The sequence below is a fragment of the Hypanus sabinus genome, chromosome 5, assembly GCF_030144855.1.
Source record: "Hypanus sabinus isolate sHypSab1 chromosome 5, sHypSab1.hap1, whole genome shotgun sequence".
NCBI classification, from domain to species: Eukaryota; Metazoa; Chordata; class Chondrichthyes; order Myliobatiformes; family Dasyatidae; genus Hypanus; species Hypanus sabinus.
Window position 1 is genome coordinate 64,157,839 of NC_082710.1, and position 19,270 is coordinate 64,177,108.

The following is a 19,270-nucleotide window of genomic DNA, read 5'->3' on the forward strand; positions in this document are numbered from 1 at the left end:
CATGAGAGAGGTGATAAGCAGCTGGAGGAGGAGGCAGAGTGAAACTGGGATGGGGGAAGGGAAAGGAAGGGAATTACCGGAAGTTGGAGAATTCAATGTTCATGCCAGGGGGCTGGAGACTACACAGACGGTATATGAGGTGTTGCTCCTCCAATTGGATTTTGGCCTCATCATGTCAGTAGTGGAGGCCATGTATGGACATATCCGTATGGGAATGTGAAGCAGAGTTGAAATGGGTGGCAACCAGGAGATCCTGTCTGTTGTGGCGGACGGAGTGTTGGTGCTCGACGAAGCGGTCCCCCAATCTGCGTCAGGTCTCACCGATATAGAGGAGGCCGCACCGGGAGCACCGGATGCAATAGATGACCCCAACAGACTCACAAGTGAAGTGTTGCCTCACCTGGAAGGACTGTTTGGGGCCCTGAATGGTGGTAAGAGAGGAGGTGTAGGGACAGGTGTAGCACTTACACTTGCAGGGGTAAGTACCAGGTGGGAGATCTGTGGGGAGGGACGTGTGGACCAGGCAGTTGTGGAGGGAACAATCCCTGTGAAAAGCAGAGCGGGGTAGAGGGGGAAAGATGTGCTTAGTCGTGGGGTCCTGTTGAAGGTGGCAGAAGTTGCGGAGGATAATATGCTGGATCCGGAGGTTGGTGGGGTGGTAGGTGAGGACAAGGGGAACTCGGTCCCTGTAGTGGTGACAGGAGGATGGGGTGAGGGCTGAAGTGCGGGAAATGGAGGAGATGTGGGTGAGGGCATCATTGATGATGGCAAAAGGGAAACCACGATTCTTAAAGAAAGAGGACATTTGGGATGTCCTGGAATGGAAAGCCTCATTCTGGAAGCAGATGCGGCGGAGACGGAGGAACTGGGAATAGGGAATAGCATTTTTACATTTGGCAGGGTGGGTAGAGGTATAGACAAGGTAGTTATGGGAGTCAGTGGGTTTATAGAAGATGTCAGTGGACAGTCTGCCTCCAGAGATGGAGACGGAGAGATCGAGAAAGGGGAGAGAAGTGTCCAAGATGGACCAAGTGAATTTGAGGGCTGGGTGGAAGTTAGAGGCAAAGTTGGTGAAATTGACGAGCTCAGCATGGGTGCAGGAAGCAGCACCAATGTAGTCGTCAATGTAGCGAAGGAAAAGTTGGGGAGCAGTACCAGTATAGATTTGGAGCATAGACTGTTCCACATACCCCACGAAGAGGCAGGCATAGCTGGGGCCCATGCGAGTGCCCACGGCTACACCCATGGTCTGGAGAAAGTGGGAAGAGCTGAAAGAGGAGTTATTCAGTGTGAGTACCAGTTCTGCCATCCGGAGGAGTGTGGTGGTGTTGGGGAACTGGTGAGGTCTATTGTCCAGAAAGCAACGGAGGGTTTGAGGCCTTCTGGGTGGGGAATTGAAGTATATAAGGATTGGACATCCATGGTGAAAATGAAATGGTCGGGACCAGGGAACTGGAAGTTATTGAAGAGGTGGAGGGCATGGGATGTATCCCTGATGTAGGTGGGGAGGGACTGAACTATGGGTGACAAAATGGAGTCCAGGTAGACAGATACAAGTTCGGTGGGACAGGAGCAGGCCGAAACTATAGGCCTACCAGGACAGTCAGGCTTGTGGATCTTGGGGAGGAGGTAAAACTGAGCAGTGCGGGGTGTGGGAATTATGAGTTTTTTGGCTGAGGATGGAAGGTCTCCGGAGCTGATAAGGGCAGTGATGGTACGGGAGACAATGGGTTGATGTTTTTTGGTGGGGTCCTGTTCCAGGGGTAAGCAAGAGGAGGTGTCAGAGAGCTGCCGTTTGGCCTCACTGAGGTAGAGGTCCATCCGCCAGACAACTACGGCACCACCTTTGTCTGCGGGTTTGATGTTGAGGTTAGGATTAGTGCGGAGAGAGTGGAGGGCAGTGCGTTCAGAGGGAGTGAGGTTGGAACAGGACATCCATGCCTGCAACTCCTTCCAACTTACTTTGGCCAATCCCTCTCTCATACCACTGTAATTACTCCACTGAAATACTGTTACATCAGACTTTACTTTCTCCCTAGCAAATTTCAAGTTGAACTCAATCATATTGTGATCTCTGGTACTTAAGGGTTCTTTTACCTCATTCCCTAATCACCTCTGGTTCATTATATAACACCCAATCCAGTATAGCTGATCTCCTAGTAGGCTCAACAACAAGCTGCTTTAAAATGCTATCTCATAGTCGTTCAACAAACTCATCTTTTTGAGATCTACTACCAAACAGATTTTCCCAATCGACGTAACTGTCGAAATCTCCAATGACTATCATAACATTGCCCTGTCGACACACTTTTTTCTGTTTCCTGTTGTAATCTGTGGTCCACATCCCAGCTACTGTTGGAAGGCCTGTATATAACTGCCATCAGAGTCCTTTTGCCCTTGCAGTTACTTAACTCGACCTACAAGGATTCAACATCTTCCGATCCTACGTTACATCTTTCTACTGATTCGATGCCATTCTTTACCAGCAGAGCCACACCACCCCCTCCACCTACCTTGCTATCCCTGCGATACAACATGTAACCTTGAACACTCAGCTCTCAACTACAACCATCCTTCTACTACGATTCAGTGATAGCCGCAACATCATACCTGACGATCTATGATAGGGCAACAAGATCATCTGCCTTATTTCTTATACTCCATGCATTGAGATATAATGCTTGGTGTGCTGTTTTTGCTACCCTTTTTGATTCGGCAGCTCTAATGCACTGATACTCACCCTGCTGGCTGCAACTTGGTCCTATTATCTGTCTGCCCTTCCTGACAGTCTGACTGCACACTATCTTCACTTTTTTTACCATCCGTCCTATCCTGAGTCCCTTCACTCTGGTTCCCCGCCAGATTAGCTTAGACCCTCCCCAACAGCTCTAATAAACCTACCCGTGAGAATATTGGTCCCCCTCGGGTTCAGGTGCAACCTGTCACTTTTGTACAGGTCATCCCTCCCCCAGAAGTGATCCCAATGATTCAAAAAGCTGAAGCCCTGCCCCCTGCACCAGCTTCTCAGTCACGCATTAATCTGCCAAATCAGCCTGTTTCTACCCTCACTGGCCCCACATCCTGCAAGCTGATCTCACAGATTTTTGAATTAAATGATACAATAACAGCAGATTAACAATTTTGAGGATGTAAGTAGAAACCAAAGGACCTGGAGGAAAACTCACAGTGCGTACGTGCAAATTCCACGCAGGCGGCATCAGAAGTCGGGATTAAATGACAAAGCAGAAAATAAAGATAAAAAGAACATAGAGGGGATGTGAGAAAGTTTTTTTTTGCATATACAGTGAGCTGTTGGAGAATGCTACTGAAATAAAATTAGATAAATGCAGGCATTTGGGAAAAAGGGTTGAATTCTAAATACCCACCAATGAGGCAGCACAAGGAGGAAGGGCTGAATGTACCCTTGATGATGTATCAATCCAGGATTCTATTCTCTACATGCAGATAATCATAAACTGAAACATGGCAGATTTAATCTAATGCGTTGCTATGTTTAATTAAGATTCCCTTCAACATTGTTTGAGCTCCTGACAAGATTGAAAATAGCCTTCTCCTGTCAGCTGTGCATGCAAATGCTGAATGCTTCCTGGATTTCATACCAAGATATATCACTTCTGAGTTTTAACTACTTCTCTGTGGGTGGAGGGAGAGTTGGTAATAGCAAGGGGGACACAACATCTCAGTACGTTTGCCCTCAGTACGGCTGCACATCTATGTCTCTCACTCTTACTCGATAATTTTGGGCTGGCTTCTTTTGCTCCCCTGCTGGGATGTGATCTGTCTTAGTGGCAGCATACCGGATAACTATATATGGGCAAACAGATGCAACCTGTTCATAGAGCACAAAGCACCCAGATAATGTGATATTCACTTAAAAAGGCACTGAAAATGATCCACTTGCCAATTGCTCACATATTGGAAGATGAAAACAAAATGAATATGCTCATTCAATAAGAAACACCACCTCTCATTTACTGACAAACAACATATTTTTCAAAATAAGTAATTAAATAAACGCAAACTTACTTAAAACTTGACAAAGATCTTTGTCATGTTTTTATGTTTCACCCATATATTAAAGGCTGGAATACAAAATAAGTTTTTAGGAAATATTATGAGCCATGCAACTTGATAGTTTTTGATGAACAGCGTTTTAGTTAAGTTCCTCAGAGGCTTTGCTAATAGTTGCCTTAAAGAAAACCACATCCTGCCTATAAAGCTAACACGTCACATTTCAAGCTTTTCCTGTCAGGTTTATTTTACATTTTTAAAATCTTAATCTACCATAGGACTGAATTGAGAGATTTTTAAAATATGCTTTCATATTGTCCAAGTTGTGGGAAGCCTGTCTATTTTGGTGAGTGTGCAAATCTTCAGAACATATTACTTAGCCAAAGGAAAAATTAATTCTGTAAACATGTTGGTGTGGCTTGTTCCCTCTTGCAGTTGGTAGAGTTGTGTAACTCAACTGAATATTTTTTTAAGAACATGGCGACAGAGACATAATATGTTCTTCTAAAGATTTTAAAGGGAGAATTTACTTTGACTTTAAACAAAAAAATTACAGAAATTTCTGGAACAGTCATGATGAGATGATTGTACACTGTGTGAACTTATTTATCAAAGTGTTTAGCCCTGAGCTTAACAGATTAATTAGTACAGAGTGAAGATGAATGTTTGTTAAGTATAACTAAAATAATTAACTTCCCTCTTTTTAAAACCATCTGTAGAGTGAGTGCACCATATGGGGAGCAGGGTGGCTTTGGAGTTACTCGACTTACAGCTGTTGGTAGATAAGGAGCAGGACTCCATATCAGTCACACGCCAATTTATCATTGCAGAACTGGCATATAAAAAACAGCATAAAGGGCGCGTTACCGTCTTTCATTGAAAAATCTCACTGAGATGATAGTTGTCTTAGGAGTCGGCCTCAGACATTGCTCTAGAAGAAACATGTTGAAATGAATCTTTTAGATAAAACAGCTAATCCAAACAGACAGAAAGGATATCAGTATCATAATGAAATCTCTGTTAGGGCCAATATTAAAGGTGTACTTGTTTGGGAAAGATAAAAGGATATGTCTCATCTACCATTCAGTTGCTCTGAATCAAACAGATCTTGGCAAAATTTTTACCATTTATAGGGAGAAAAGTGTTTCAGTTTGTATTAGTGATTTTTTTCAGTTATGAGAGCATTCTTTATTAACGCTATCCTTTCTGCAGGGGAGAAAAAGCGATCCTTAGGCAAAGATTACCACCCACTTTGTCTGAAATGCTACCGGTGCAAGCGTCAGTTAAGTCCTGGCCAGCATGCAGACGTAAGTGCAGTCTTCAGCCTTTTCTGTTTGCCCCAATGTCTTATTGCCTTGTTGCATTATTCCAATCTGGCCTATCAACCTAGCTCTATGCTTGTCTCCTTGTGGGAATTATAAACAACCAGAACATCTGCTGCTTCCTTTTTATTCATGAACATCAATATCTCCTGCCTCATGTACATCTGGAGATGAAACTAATTATGTTTTGCCTTGATCTGGGTTAGAATTCCACAACTGGGATTCTCCCCATTTACATGGCAGAGCACCAGGGAGAATGTGATTCTCAGCAAGCTTGCTTACTTGAGCAGTGGATAAATTGATCATTTCAGTTGCATTATGTGTGGTGTGCATTGCTGTGAATGCATCAGTGTAAATGAATGCTGTAACATGAGTAACTGGCATGAAGGTTGTTGGAATAAATAAAGGATATGAATTTCAATCACACTGACTAACTCTACAGGGTAAAAGCAAGACAGCAAATTAATACATTTTAAAATAGCCTAACACATGTTACAGTGACTGTTAATGTAAACCATATGGAGCTCGGAGACATTTTGTAATGACATGCTTTATGCAAATATAACTTTAAAATTTCAAAACGCCTATTTTGGAAATCCACTTTAAAAATGAGTGAAGGAACCAGCCAATCAAAAACTTCAAAGAATAGATGAGGACTGAACATTTCTTTTATCATCAGTGACATAATCTGATCCTTCAGAATGACTACAAATGCAATTAAAATGCAGTCAGACAAAGTAAGACTACCCAAAAACAAACATATGCTTTACATTTGTTTTCTTATGTGCATCTTTATTATGAGCAATTGACTTCAATAAAAGATTAAAGATACATATGTCTGAAATACTGAAGCTGTTGAAGCAAGAGATGCAGTAGCAATTTGCTTGGGGCTGGCAAGAGAGGTCATTACACTCAAACTCACCTCAGATGGTAGATTTCTAAAGGTATTAATTTCACCTTCATCTTGCTTTTAATTAACGTCTTTTTGTCTTTTACATTCATGTTTATTTTATTTTATTTATGTTTGTCCTTTTATCCTATTGTAAAGCACTTTGAACTGCATTTGATCTGTAAAAGCTGAGGTACAAGCTTAGCCAAGCACACTCATTTCTCAGTTGTGAGGAACATTCGGACTCTTCTCGTCATGTTTAACATTGTGGCTTTCTTGAGATTTACATAGATAATGCTGTGTAGGCCTGATTGTTTAATGTTATTGTGCAGTGACTTGGGGATGACATCAGTTGTAGGTAATTATTATCAGGACATTGTATACCCTGTTCATGTTCCATAGTCTTTCAATTACCTCTTTTAATTCAGCATATTTCTGGTGTTTTTCATTGACTGATCTTCATATATTGTATATGTTTGGAATGGTTATATCTATTAAGTAAGTTGTTCTTGCTTATCTATCCTGTAATATTATTTCCAGACTGTTGTTATTATTGTTATTATTTTTTTACAGCTCAAACTGTTAAACACTGAGATATGGGCATAGGCAAGCACATTCACTTCTCAGTTATGAAGAACTTTCAGACAATTCTAGTGGTGTTTATTATTGTGGCTTTCTGGAGATTTACACAGATATTTCTGTGTAGCCTTAATTGTTTAATTGTGTAGTTAACGATTATAATGATTGGTGGATTAGTTGTAATATAATTTGCAAGACTCTGAATCTAAAACTGGATCTGCCTTGTATTTGTAGTAAGGTTTAGTGTTTTTTATGAGTTTGCATTTTAAAGCAAGATTTTGGTGACTGATGGTTGCCACTTGGTTGAGCAAGTGTAAGTAATTGGAATATGTTAAAGTGCTGCAGGATCCTGTAAAGTGTTGGGACTGTCTCTGATATCTCTTGGCATTTTTTGCATTTATTGTCTTGAATTTATTGGTCTTTTATTATGTACTTTTGATCAATTTTGTATTAACCATCTGGTCTTGTATAGCCACAAGGAACCCCTCTTTCAGGGAGGAGGTCTCCAACAATGAGCCAGGCAGTTGATGTTTCCTTATCGACATTTCGTCTGCTCAGATCAGTATTACTAGACTGAATTTTGATTGTCGTTCAGATGTCTGGTGGGTGGAAATCCATCAAGTGTTTCACCCAAAAACAAGTTGCCAATAATCTGCACTAATTTATAGAGTGTATACTTGACCTACGTAGTTATAGAAAATATTGATAACTTTCATTTATATAAGTGTCTTTAACATATAGAAAAAGAAACCTGCGGCAAGTTTAGTACCAAATCACATCACGAAATGTTACCATATGCAAGTAAAAGACTGGTTGAAAAGTAGATTTAAAGTAAGAGAAACATCGAGAGGTAAAGCTATTTAGGGAGGAATTTCAGATTATAGGGCTTAGGAATGTATGGCTATTATTGGTTGTGCCAGGAAAATCAGGCATGCGGAAGAAGCAAGAATTGGATGAATGCAGAGATCCTTGAAGGTTGAACTGGAGGAAAAACACAGATATATTTAAAACATGTTATATTTGAATGCATGCAGTATGTGGAATAAAGTAGATGATCTTGCAGCACAGTTAGAGATTGGCAGTATCACACTGTGGGCATCACTGAGTCATGGCTGAAAGAAGATAATAGTTGGAAATTTGACATCCAGGGATACCCATTGTATCAAAAAGACAGGCAGGTAGGCAGAGAGTAGGCAGAAAGAGGTGACATAGGTTTGGAAGATATAGAATCCTTGTGGGTGGAGTTAAGAAACAGCAAGGTTAAAAAAGTTCTGATGGGAGTTGCATACAGGCCTCTGAACAATAGCCAAGATGTGAGATACAAATTACAATGGGAGATAGAAAAGGCATGTAAAAAAGGAAATTTACAATTGTCACAGGGGACTTCAATCTGCAGTTAGATGGGGAAATTAGGTTGGCACTGGATCCAAAGAGAGGGAATCTGTAGCGTGCCTACAATAGGTCTTTTTATGGCAGCTTGTGGTTGAACCCACTAGCGGAAAGGTGATTCTGGAGTGGTTTCAGTGTAATGAACCAAAGTTGATTGGGGAGGTAAGGGAAGGTAAGGGAATCCCAAGGACTCAGTGATCATTATATGATAAAATTTACTGTGCAGTTGAGAGGAAGAAGCTAAAGTCAGATATATCAGTATCACAGTGGAGTAATAGAAATTACAGAAGCATGAGAGAGGAGCTGGCCAATGTTGATTGGAAGGGTACATTAGCAGGGATGCCAACAGAACAGCAATGGCTGGAGGTTGTACCGGTAACTCAGAAAGTGCAGGATAGATGTATCTCAAAGATGAAGAAGTAATCTAAAGGGCAGATGATACAACCATGGCTGACAAGGGAAGTCAAAGATAGCATTAAAGCAAAAGTGAGGGTGTATAATATAGCAAAAATTAGTAGGGAATTAGACGATTGGGAAGCTTCAAAAAACAAATGGAGGGCAACTAAAAAGTTGTAAGGAGAGAAATGATGAAATATGAAGGTAAGCTAGCCAATAATATAAAAGAGGATACCAGAAGTTTTTTTTTCCCAGATATATAAAGAGGAGTGAGAGTGGATATCAAGCCACAGGAAAATGATGCTGGAGAGATAGTAATACGGGACAAAGAAATGGCGGATAAACTTAAGTATTTTGCTTCATTCTTCAGTGTGGAGTATGCCAGAAATTCGGGAGCTCAGGGAGAGTGTAGTCGCTATTTCTGAGGAGAAGGCACTTGGGAAGCTGAAGGGAGACAGGTCACCTGAACCAGATGGAGTAGCTACAATATCACCATGCCCTGAACTCATCTGCCTTTTCTTCAATACTTTTTGCATTGAAATGCACTGTACACAAATCAGAACATCTATCACACCTTGCCCAATCTTTTGCTTCCTGACTTTGTCTGAGGTCCACAATCACTGTACTATAGTTCTGACACTCTGGTTCCCACCCCCCTGCAACTCTAATTGAACCCCCCCCCCCCAGCCTCCCACCATCCAGTACTTGCAAAGTGTCCCACTAGGATATTAGTCTCCCTCCAGTTTAGGTACAAACCTTCTCTTCTATACAGGTCGCACCTTCCCTGGAAGAGAGCCCAATGATCCAAAAATCTGAAGCCCTCCCTCCAGCACTAACTCCTTAGCCATGTGTTAAATTGTATTAACTTCCTCTTTCTGACCTCACTAACACGTGGTTTGGGTAGCAACCCTGAGATCACAACCCTGGAGGTCCTGTCCTTTAACTTAGCACCTAACTCCCTAAACCTGTTATCCTTGTCGTTTCTTCTGGCAGGCACATACTAGCTTTAAACTCTCAAAATTTCACTTTTGAAGGCTTCCTATTTACGAGGTACACTTTTGCTAGAAAACAGCCTGTCTCAATACACGTTTACCAGATCCTTTCTAATACCATCAAAATTGGCCTTTCTCCAATTTAGAATCTCAACCCAAGGACCAGACCTATCTTTTTCCATAATTACCTTGAACTAATGGCAGTAAGATCACTGAATCATTGGCACTTCTATATCATGATTAAGAAAACTTTTGAACACATTTGACAAACTCTATCTCATCTAGCCCTTTTACAGTATAGGAGTCCCAGTCACTACGTGGAAAGTTAAAATCACCTACTATCACAACCTTATGTTTCTTGCAACAGTCTGCGGGTCTCTATACAAATTTGTTCCTCTAAATCCCTTGGACTGTTTCATGGTCTATAATATAGCTCCATTAATGTGATCATAACTTTCTTATTTCTCACCTCCACTCATAACACCTCACTGGACAAGTTCTCTGGTCTGTCCTGACTGAGCACTGCTTTGATGTTTTCCCTGACTAGTAACATCACCCCTCCCTTTAATCCCTCCCACTCCATCACGTCTAAAGCAAAGTAACCCTAAAACATTGAGCTGTCAGTCCTGCCCCTCCTGCAACCAAGTCTCACTAAAGGCTACAATATCATAATTCCATGCGTTGATCCATGCTCTGAACTAGTCTGCCTTTCCTTCAATACTTCTTGCATATTCTAAGAGACCAGATATATGAGTACTTGGGTAGATGTGGACTGACAGTCAGTACAGCTTTGAGCATGGTAGGTCGTATTTAACCAATCTTGCAGAATTTTTCAAGGATGTTACCAGGAAAGTTGATAAAGACAGAATAGTGGATGTTATCAACATGGACTTTAACAAGGCATTTGACAAGGTCCTGCATGGGAGATTGGTCAAGAAGGTTCAGTTACTAGTATTCAATATGAGGCAGTAAAATGGTTTTGCAGGAAAAGCCGGAGAGTGGTGATAAATGGTTGCCCTTCTGACTGGAGGTCTGTGATGAGTGGAGTATTGCAGGGATTGGTGCTGGGTCTGCTCTTTGTTACCTGTATCAATGATCTGGATGATAATATGGTAAAGTGGATCAGCAAATTTGTGAATGATGTCACGATTGGGGGTATTGTGGACAGTGAGGAAGGCTGCCAAAGCTTGCAGTGGGATCGTCAACCAGCTGGAAAAATGGCTGATGAAAGTTAATACTGAGAAGTGTGTGGAGTTGCACTTTGGATGAGCAGCCAGGTGACACCTTGGATACCAACTAGGGTAGGGCGAACACAGTGAGCAGTAGGGCACTGAGGAGTGCAGTGGAATAGAGAGATCTGGCAATACAGGTCCATAATTCCTTGAAAGTGGCATCTCAAGTAGATAGGGTGTTAAAGAGAGCTTTTGGCACATTGGCATTCATAAATTAATGTATTGGGTACAGGAGTTGGATGGTATGTTGAAATTGTATAACATGTTGGTGAGGCCTAATTATATTAGAGGGGAGGGTAGTTAGACATAAATTATTTCTGTAAAGCTGATCTCAGTCATTTAAAAAGGCTTTGATTGTCAGGGGAATATTCCCAATATCTCTCACTGTGACTATACAAATGTCACTGTATGCAGCCTTGTCTATCACCTCTATGATCTTGCCCTTCCTTATCTTTAATTTCCTTCGGTCTAAAAGCCATCCAAAATATTTTCATCTCTCTCACTCTAGATTTATGATCATCCTCTAACTTCATTGCTCCCACATTGATTGCTGCGTTTCAACTATCATGACTCCAAAATCAAACCTCCACTGATGTGCCATTTTGGTTCATTTGCAAGCTTGGATTAGAAAAATTCCTGTGAATCAACTTGGAGAAGCTATATAAAAGCACCTAAGCACCAAGTAGTTAAAATGGGGATTAGTCTAGTTACCCAACAAGCACAGTTTTGAGGAATCATCATAAAAAAAGTCACTTATCATTATGATGTACCTTATATAAAGGTTTTCGGGCAGGTGGGGCTGTCAGCCTTGGACGGCAGCCCGCCTCGGAGAAGGAAAACTGATCCTAAACTTCTGCTGCCTTGTGGCCATACCCACCTGTGGGAAAGGCTTTGGGTGTAAATGCTGAGGAAGAAATCCAAGGCCGGGGTCCCTGAGGCAGTTTGATGCTGTTTACAGTTTCACTCTGGCAACCTCTGCGATGACACTGGTGCCAAGCTGTATCAGCACTTGCCCTTCCCTTGGACTACATCAGTGACATGGAGAGCGGGAACACACTGCATTGGCAACAGCCGATTTTTCAAATCTTCCCGCCCAGTCTTGCGCCCTGGAGAGGACACAGTCCACCAGAGGCTCAAACCCATCATCCCCTGGGATCGACAGCTGCCTACTACTACATAAAGGTTTAGTTTCCTTTTGCTGTCATCCAACTACATTTCAATTTCACTTTATATGTAGGAATTCTCTGAGCTAATTCCCTAAAAGGATACAGAATGTTATATTCTGTAGGCTTATTAATATATGATGTAAACAAACATAACCCAGGACATGAGATTAATTTTATAGAATTAATTCTATAGAAATAATTCTCATTGCTACTATCAAGGTACAGGAACCTGAAGACACATACTCAACATACGCATACATTTTAGAAACAGCTTCTTCCCCTCCACCATTAGATTTCTGAATGGACAATGAACCCCTGTGCACTCCCTCGCTATTTTTTACTTTCATTTTTGCTCTCTTTTTGCACAACTTGTTTATATATATTTCTTATTGTAATTTAGTTGTTTATTATTATGTATTGCAATCTACTGCTGCTGCAAAACAACAAATTCCACGGTACATGCCACAGATATTAAAGCTGATTCTGATTGGATACGTTTTTGGACGAATGGTCAACTTGGGTTCCTGGATTAAGCAAAGCCACATTATTAGCCGGAATGACTAAGTTTGCCTGGCAGCTCAGGAATGCTCAGAGGTTATTTCTTCTGGCATGTAAGGAGATTGGTCTCTGGACAATCGGTTAGGAGTGAAGTGAGGAGAAATATCTTTACTGAGGGGGTTTACCGTTTGAAATTCTGCATAATTAATTGGGGTTGTTCATTGAATGTGGGGAAAGGGCAGAAAAATAGATAAGGTACAGGACTGGCCACGATATCCAATGCGAGAGCAGATTTGAGACACGACGTTGGCCTATTAATTGCGCAGGCTGCAAGCAGCACTCTGAATGGATGGTATCATGAGCTGCATATTGAGTCTACATGCTACTGCCATCCTCCTAACACATACCATGCCACAGTAAACAGCATTTACATCAACTGGAGGCTTTATAGCTGGCTCCAAATGAAACAGGAAGCTAGTTGAGCATTGAAAATGCAGTCACCATTAATCAGCCTCCTTCTGTAGTCCTGCAGCTTTGTACGAACCACTCTCCCATCATCAAGCATGAGCATAGTCGTAGGTGCTTTTTAGGAGAATTTATACTTTTCGGAAATCTGCTGCCCCATGTCTGTAGTCAAATGCTATACATTAACTGCTTGAACAGATATTTTGAGTGAGAAGTATTATCAGAGAAATGCATATTGTAAACCTGTGGATGATAAATGTGAGTTTCTGCTGACAAGAGTCTACAGTCATTGATGACAGTTCACTTGTTCAGATTCCTACACTGTTGGAGGTGCAGTTATTAAACAAAGATTCTTAATGACATCTCCTTCTCAATCAATATTACCAAAGAGAGACTGACAGGATATTCATTGCCATTTGTTGAATGTGGAATTTTGCTGTGCACATTACCCATTATGTTTAAAGCATGAGACTATGACAAAAGCAGAAAAGTTTTTTTAAAAAAAGGGAAAATCTGCAGATGCTGGAAATCCAAGCAACACACACAAAATACAGGAGGATCTCAGCAGGTCAGGCAGCATCTATGGAAAAGTCAACGTTCAGGCCAAGGTTTTTCTTCAGTCCTGCTGAAGGGTCTCGGCCCAAAACATCAACTGTACTCTTTTCCATAGATACAGCCTGGCCTGCTGAGTTCATCCAGCATACTGTGTGTGTTGCAAGTTTTTTTTTAAAAAGGGATATTTTTGGATGAAAGACATTTTCCATATTAATTTCATTGTTGTTTCTTTTGCTTAGCACGATGAGAAACCATACTGCAGCCACTGCTACCTACAGTATTTTGGACCAAGAGGTAAGGTAGTATATTCAAAGTAAAATTTATTATCAGAGTGCATACATGTCTCCAACCCGAGACTTTTTTCAGCGGAAACACTAAGCAAGTCTATAGAACAGTAACTGTAAACGGGATCAATGAACAATAAACTGTGCAAATACAAATATAAATAAATTGCAATAAATAACGAGCATGAATTGACAAGATAAAGAGTCCTTAAAGTGAGACCATTAGTTGTGGGAACACCAGAAATAGAATGAGTGTAGTTATCCCCTTCTGTTCAAGAGCCTGATGGTTGAGGGGTAGAAGCTGTCCTTGAACCTGGAGGTGCTTTCAACAGCAACGTTTCATGTAGATGTGGTCAATGTTGAGAAGGTTTTACCCGTGGTTTATTGGACTGAATCCACTGTCATTCCTAGTAGTTATCTATTATAATAAAGAGACCACAGACACAGACAAATAGTGAAAGGCAGAATTGCAGAGGTACACCTACACAAAGATCGAAGAGCAGAGCCATATATACACAAAAACACTCTCTAACCACAGAATAACATAACCTTAATGATTTTACAGATTCATTTTAAAATTTATTTCCACATTTTTGTGGTTAATAGAACCTTGGGGTAACTAACACATTCTTTTCATCAGCTGACCGATAGAGCTTCCATTCACTCCGATCTACTGTTCACTCTGCTTTCTCATGTTGTCCTGTGCAGGAAAATCTTCAAATAACCAAAATGCTGTGCAATTTATCCAAAGTTTTAGTATAAATCATTAAATAGGTTTGATAGCTTGTGGGTTAGCTCTAGCAAAATGAAATTGGTTCACAAAGATTAAGCTAACTGTGGTTAAACTGGAAAACTTGCAGAGAAGATTTACAAGGCTGTTGCCAAGTCTAAAGAGCCTGAGTTATAGGGAGAAGTCAGGCGAAGTCTCTATTTCTTGGAAAGTAGGAGAATAAGAGGTGACCTTATAGAAATGTTTAAAATAATGAGAGGCGCAGATAAGTCAAGTCCCTTTTATTGTCATTTCAACCATAACTGCCAGTACAGTACATAGTAAAAATGAGACAACGTTTTTCAGGACCATGGTTTACATGACACAGTACAAAAACTAGGCTGAACTACGTAATAAAAAAAAACACAGAGAAAGCTACACTAGACTACAGACCTACACAGGACTGCATAAAGTGCACAAAACAGTGCAGGCATTACAATAAATAATAAACAGGACAATAGGGCAGTAAGGTTTCAGTCCAGGCTCTAGGTGTTGAGCCTGATAGCTTGGAGGAAGAAACTGTTACATAGTCTGGTTGTGAGAGCCCGAATGCTTCGGTGCCTTTTCCCAGATGGCTGGAGGGAGAAGAGATTGTACGAGGGGTGAGTGGAGTCCTTCATAATGCTGTTTGCTTTGTGGATGCAGCGTGTAGTGTAAATGTCCGTGATGGCGGGAAGAGAGACCCCGATGATCTTCTCAGCTGACCACACTATCCGCTGCAGGGTCTTGCGATCCGAGATGGTACAATTTCCGAACCAGGCAGTGATGCAGCTGCTCAGGATGCTCTCAATACAACCCCTGTAGAATGTGATGAGGATGGGGGGGTGGGAGATGGACTTTCCTCAGCCTTCGCAGAAAGCAGAGACGCTGCTGGGCTTTCTTGCTATGGAGCTGGTGTTGAGGGAGCAGGTGAGATTCTCCGCCAGGTGAACACCAAGGAATCTGGTGCTCTTAACAATCTCTACTGAGGAGGCGTTGATGTTCAGCGGGGAGTGGTCGCTCCGTGCCCTCCTGAAGTTAACAACCATCTCTTTTGTTTTGATAAGGTGAATGGTAATGGAAGAGTCCAAAACTAGGGGGCACAGATCTAGGATGGGAAGGGAAAGATTTAAAAGAGAACTGAGAGGAAACTTTTTCATGCAGAGGGTGATGAGTACATGGGATGATCTGCCAGAAGAAATTGGTGAGGCAGATACAGTAGTATTGTTTAAGAAGTGTTTAGCCAGGTACTGGGAGGAGTGGGGCTCAGAGGGATATGGGCTGAATGCAGGAAACTGGGAAGAGCTGGTTGAGCAACATGAACAGCATGGAGCCATTGGGCAGAAGGGCCTGTTTCTGCACTGTATTGCTTTGTAACTCAATGACTCTAACTGAATTCAGTCTTGTTTACAAAGGATTCCAGTCCATTTTTGGCAATCCATTTTATTTCCGTTCAGATGTAGTTGTTCGTAATACCTAGATTTCCTATGGAATTACAGTTTGAAGGTCTTCACACCATGTAAGTGATGCACTGAGAGAGGGCTACACTGTCAGAAGTGTTGGCTTTCCAGCAAAACATTAAACAAAGACACCATTTGCTCTCTCGTGCTTACCAGTGAGCTTATATCAATATTGGCAAAACATGTGTCATGCAATGCCTGAACAATTCTTTTTCCTCATCAGGTAACACTACTAAAACAGATTATTTATCTTATGAATGTGAGTTATGCACAAATTGTCTGCCACACTGACTGAGTTAAAAACAACTGTAGGACCTAAACAATTCACTGGCTGTGAAATGCTTCAGTATCTCCTGGCAATGCAAAAGATGCTTTATATACTGTAAATGCTAGTTTACTCCTTCTTTCAATCTATGATTTTTATTTCATCACTGTTTTAACCACTTCTCTTTAAATACTTCTGGGGTTTTTTTAAAACTGAAACACTGTGCAAACTATGGTCTTCTCTTTTATTGTAATGAAAGGTACTTATTTTGTTCTTGTGGTGTAAATTGGAAAGATTACCACTTACTGCCTCCCCTTAACAAGCCTGAGCTAGTGAGGATATGCTTTATTCCTGTTTCTCACCAATTCTTTATATAACTCCACAGTTTGCTATGGCATTTCATGAAGCATTCAGACAACTGTACTGGGTAGAGTTTCATATCCATCAAACCAGGTTCCCTTTCTCTACTACCCAAAGATTTCAACAACTCAACAGCTCCATGGTCTTGAGCTACAAATCATGCAATATTTGTAATTAAATGGTACTATGCTGAGTTAGTTTATGATGTAGCATTGCCACCAGTTTCCGTATCTACAAACAAATTGTAAATATTATGTTATCAGGCTTATACCATTATCTGTAACATAATCAATTAATTTTGATTCATGTGATCAAATCCATTCAGTAAATTGATGTGATATTTTGTGGTTTTTACACTAGCCAAAACTGAAGTTCATAGTGATTACGTCACCAGTTTGGTCTATACAAACTCCTGCCAACTTTAGCAATCCTGCTTAATAATTTCTGTTAGAATGGCTACTAAAGTCTGAATTACCCATTGAATATCAATTCAAGAGTCTCTACTCCACAGCATACACTCCTGATATTCTGCTCTGTGGTACTACAAACACCACAGTTGGGACAAGCAGGAGCAGGTGTATCAGTTAACACAATATACATGAACACAGTATATATAGAATCTTTCCTCTTCCATCATTATCAATTTGGAAGGGTTCATTACTTCACAGAAATAATGATTCATATGCACTATCAGCTAATTACAGATTAAGGTTCAAATGCAATCAAGTTCTTGACATAGTTGCTGCATACTAAATATATGTACACCAACATGAGGACAGAGATAAGCGGTCCCATTACCAACAGCAAAAGAAAGATTCTGTGTCTTAACACACCAGATGTCAAGCACACATGAAACGCAGCAGCAAGCAAGTCACCTCTACCATCTTGCACTAAGGTTATTACATGTACATCATTGAGAACGCTACAATTTAACTTGCATTTCATATCACCTTCTAATGAAGAACGTTGTCAAACCAATATTAGAAAAAGAACAATCTGTACCATGGTATGTCTACAGAAAGTGAATCTTGAATCCCCAAGCCTCCTAAGAGATTTAGTAGTCAAATTTTCCATTTAATTTACATATAAAACTATGCTACAAAAAAAAACCAAATGGAAAAACAAGGTATCAGCCTCTTTCTGCTGGACTTCATCAGAACCTCTCAGTACATTCTTGTTATATGATCATGATACTTTCAACAAATATTACCAGCATTATTCAATCAGTTGCTCAGATAAACAGAGCCAATAATAGATACCCCTGTTTTGGTTGGGAGATCTAAAGCAGTGATTTCAGTCTGTAACTGTTCAGGCTGGGACTCCAGCTAGTGACGTACTGTACTTTCACAATTAACTTCACAGACAAACACAGAGCACTGAGTATTTATTGTAGTTTCTTGTAAATTTACCTTCTGAGTCTGAAGTAAATCAAAGTTCTAGGAACTTAGAAATAAAAAAAAATCAGTATCAAAATAGTTTTCTAAATAAATTACAGGCATAGAGTGAACAATAAGTGAATAGTCCAGGAAGAAACAACTTAGTCAGAACTGTGTACAGGTTTGAGAGGTTTAACCATGAAGTGATATGCAAATATTTAGCAGGGATATAACAAAATGTACAATGTACAGTTTTAGATATTAATCATTCTAAAGAAACAAACTAAATGTTAAATCATGCCCATACAGTACTATAAGGCAAGCAATTTGAGAATTGTGTATAAACTCAGTAGGTGAAGTTCCTAGTGTCTGATACTTTGTTAATAGTCCTTTAATATTCACTTAATTTTATTGTTGCTTGTATTTCACTGCAGGACCAAGGCGGCCAGCATCTCGAACGACTTCTGGAGCAGCCGGATCCAATGTTTCAGTTGAGAACCCCAGCACTTAGCTTCATCCTGTTATAAGAACGACTTGCAGCTTTAACTCTTGAGAAAATCAAACAGCAACGTACAGAAAAGTAACAGCTTGTAGAAACAATTTTATCTTTAGAAATTAATTAGTTGCTGTGCTCCATTGTTGTGTAAATGAGAAAATGTTTTAAAGTGACTTGATGTCAAACCATCCATGGTAATATAGCTTTGTACATGAAACCAATCTGTTTGCTTCAGAACGTCTGACAGTAATTTTGTGGTCCTGTTTGTACTTTTAGTGAAATCAAGTCTTCAAAGGACAATACAGAAATCTATGATTCTTCATAAAGCAGCTCATTGTTATTCTTTTTTCCAATTTGATTGATTGGAGACAAGCTGCTGTGAAACAGACCTGTCTCTACAGACTGGTTAGTGTTCCATCCATTTGTGCACTGAATCAATTGCAGTAACTAATGTATGGACTGGTATTTGCACCTATACATGAGTAACGTGTGCAATAGAATGTCATTGTGTTTCTAAGAATGTTATATCCTTCTGTAATAAAAAAATATTTCTGCACTTCCTGTCTGCATCTCTTGACTTCCTGTTGCTACACTATTATCATTTTCTCACTTTAAAATCCATATATAATAGAAAATTTGTATGTCAACTAATCATTGACTGAAATATAGATACTGAGTTTCCAGATGGCTTCTGAAAATAAAAGCTGATGCTATGTTTGCTCTCTCTGAACAGAAATTTCTTATCATTGAAATTGGATTTCATCTA

General features: G+C 40.4%; 1 protein-coding gene across 1 annotated transcript; it reads left to right on the forward strand.

The window, feature by feature from the left end:
* Positions 1-4,240: 4,240 nt before the first annotated feature.
* On the forward strand, positions 4,241-19,054 carry zgc:195282 (uncharacterized protein LOC100192223 homolog). Its single transcript, XM_059969112.1, has 4 exons — positions 4,241-4,378; positions 5,245-5,339; positions 13,755-13,809; positions 18,443-19,054. Exons 1-4 carry the CDS (start codon positions 4,336-4,338, stop codon positions 18,517-18,519), a joined length of 270 nt encoding a protein of 89 aa, XP_059825095.1. The 5' UTR covers positions 4,241-4,335; the 3' UTR covers positions 18,520-19,054.
* The last annotated feature ends 216 nt before the right edge of the window (positions 19,055-19,270 follow it).

Coding starts and splice junctions, on each gene's coding strand:
- zgc:195282 (XM_059969112.1), top strand. CDS start 4,336: ATGCTTTCATATTGTCCAAGTTGTGGGAAGCCTGTCTATTTTG. Junction 4,379..5,244: donor TGGGAAGCCTGTCTATTTTG/GTGAGTGTGCAA, acceptor TCCTTTCTGCAG/GGGAGAAAAAGCGATCCTTA. Junction 5,340..13,754: donor GTCCTGGCCAGCATGCAGAC/GTAAGTGCAGTC, acceptor TCTTTTGCTTAG/CACGATGAGAAACCATACTG.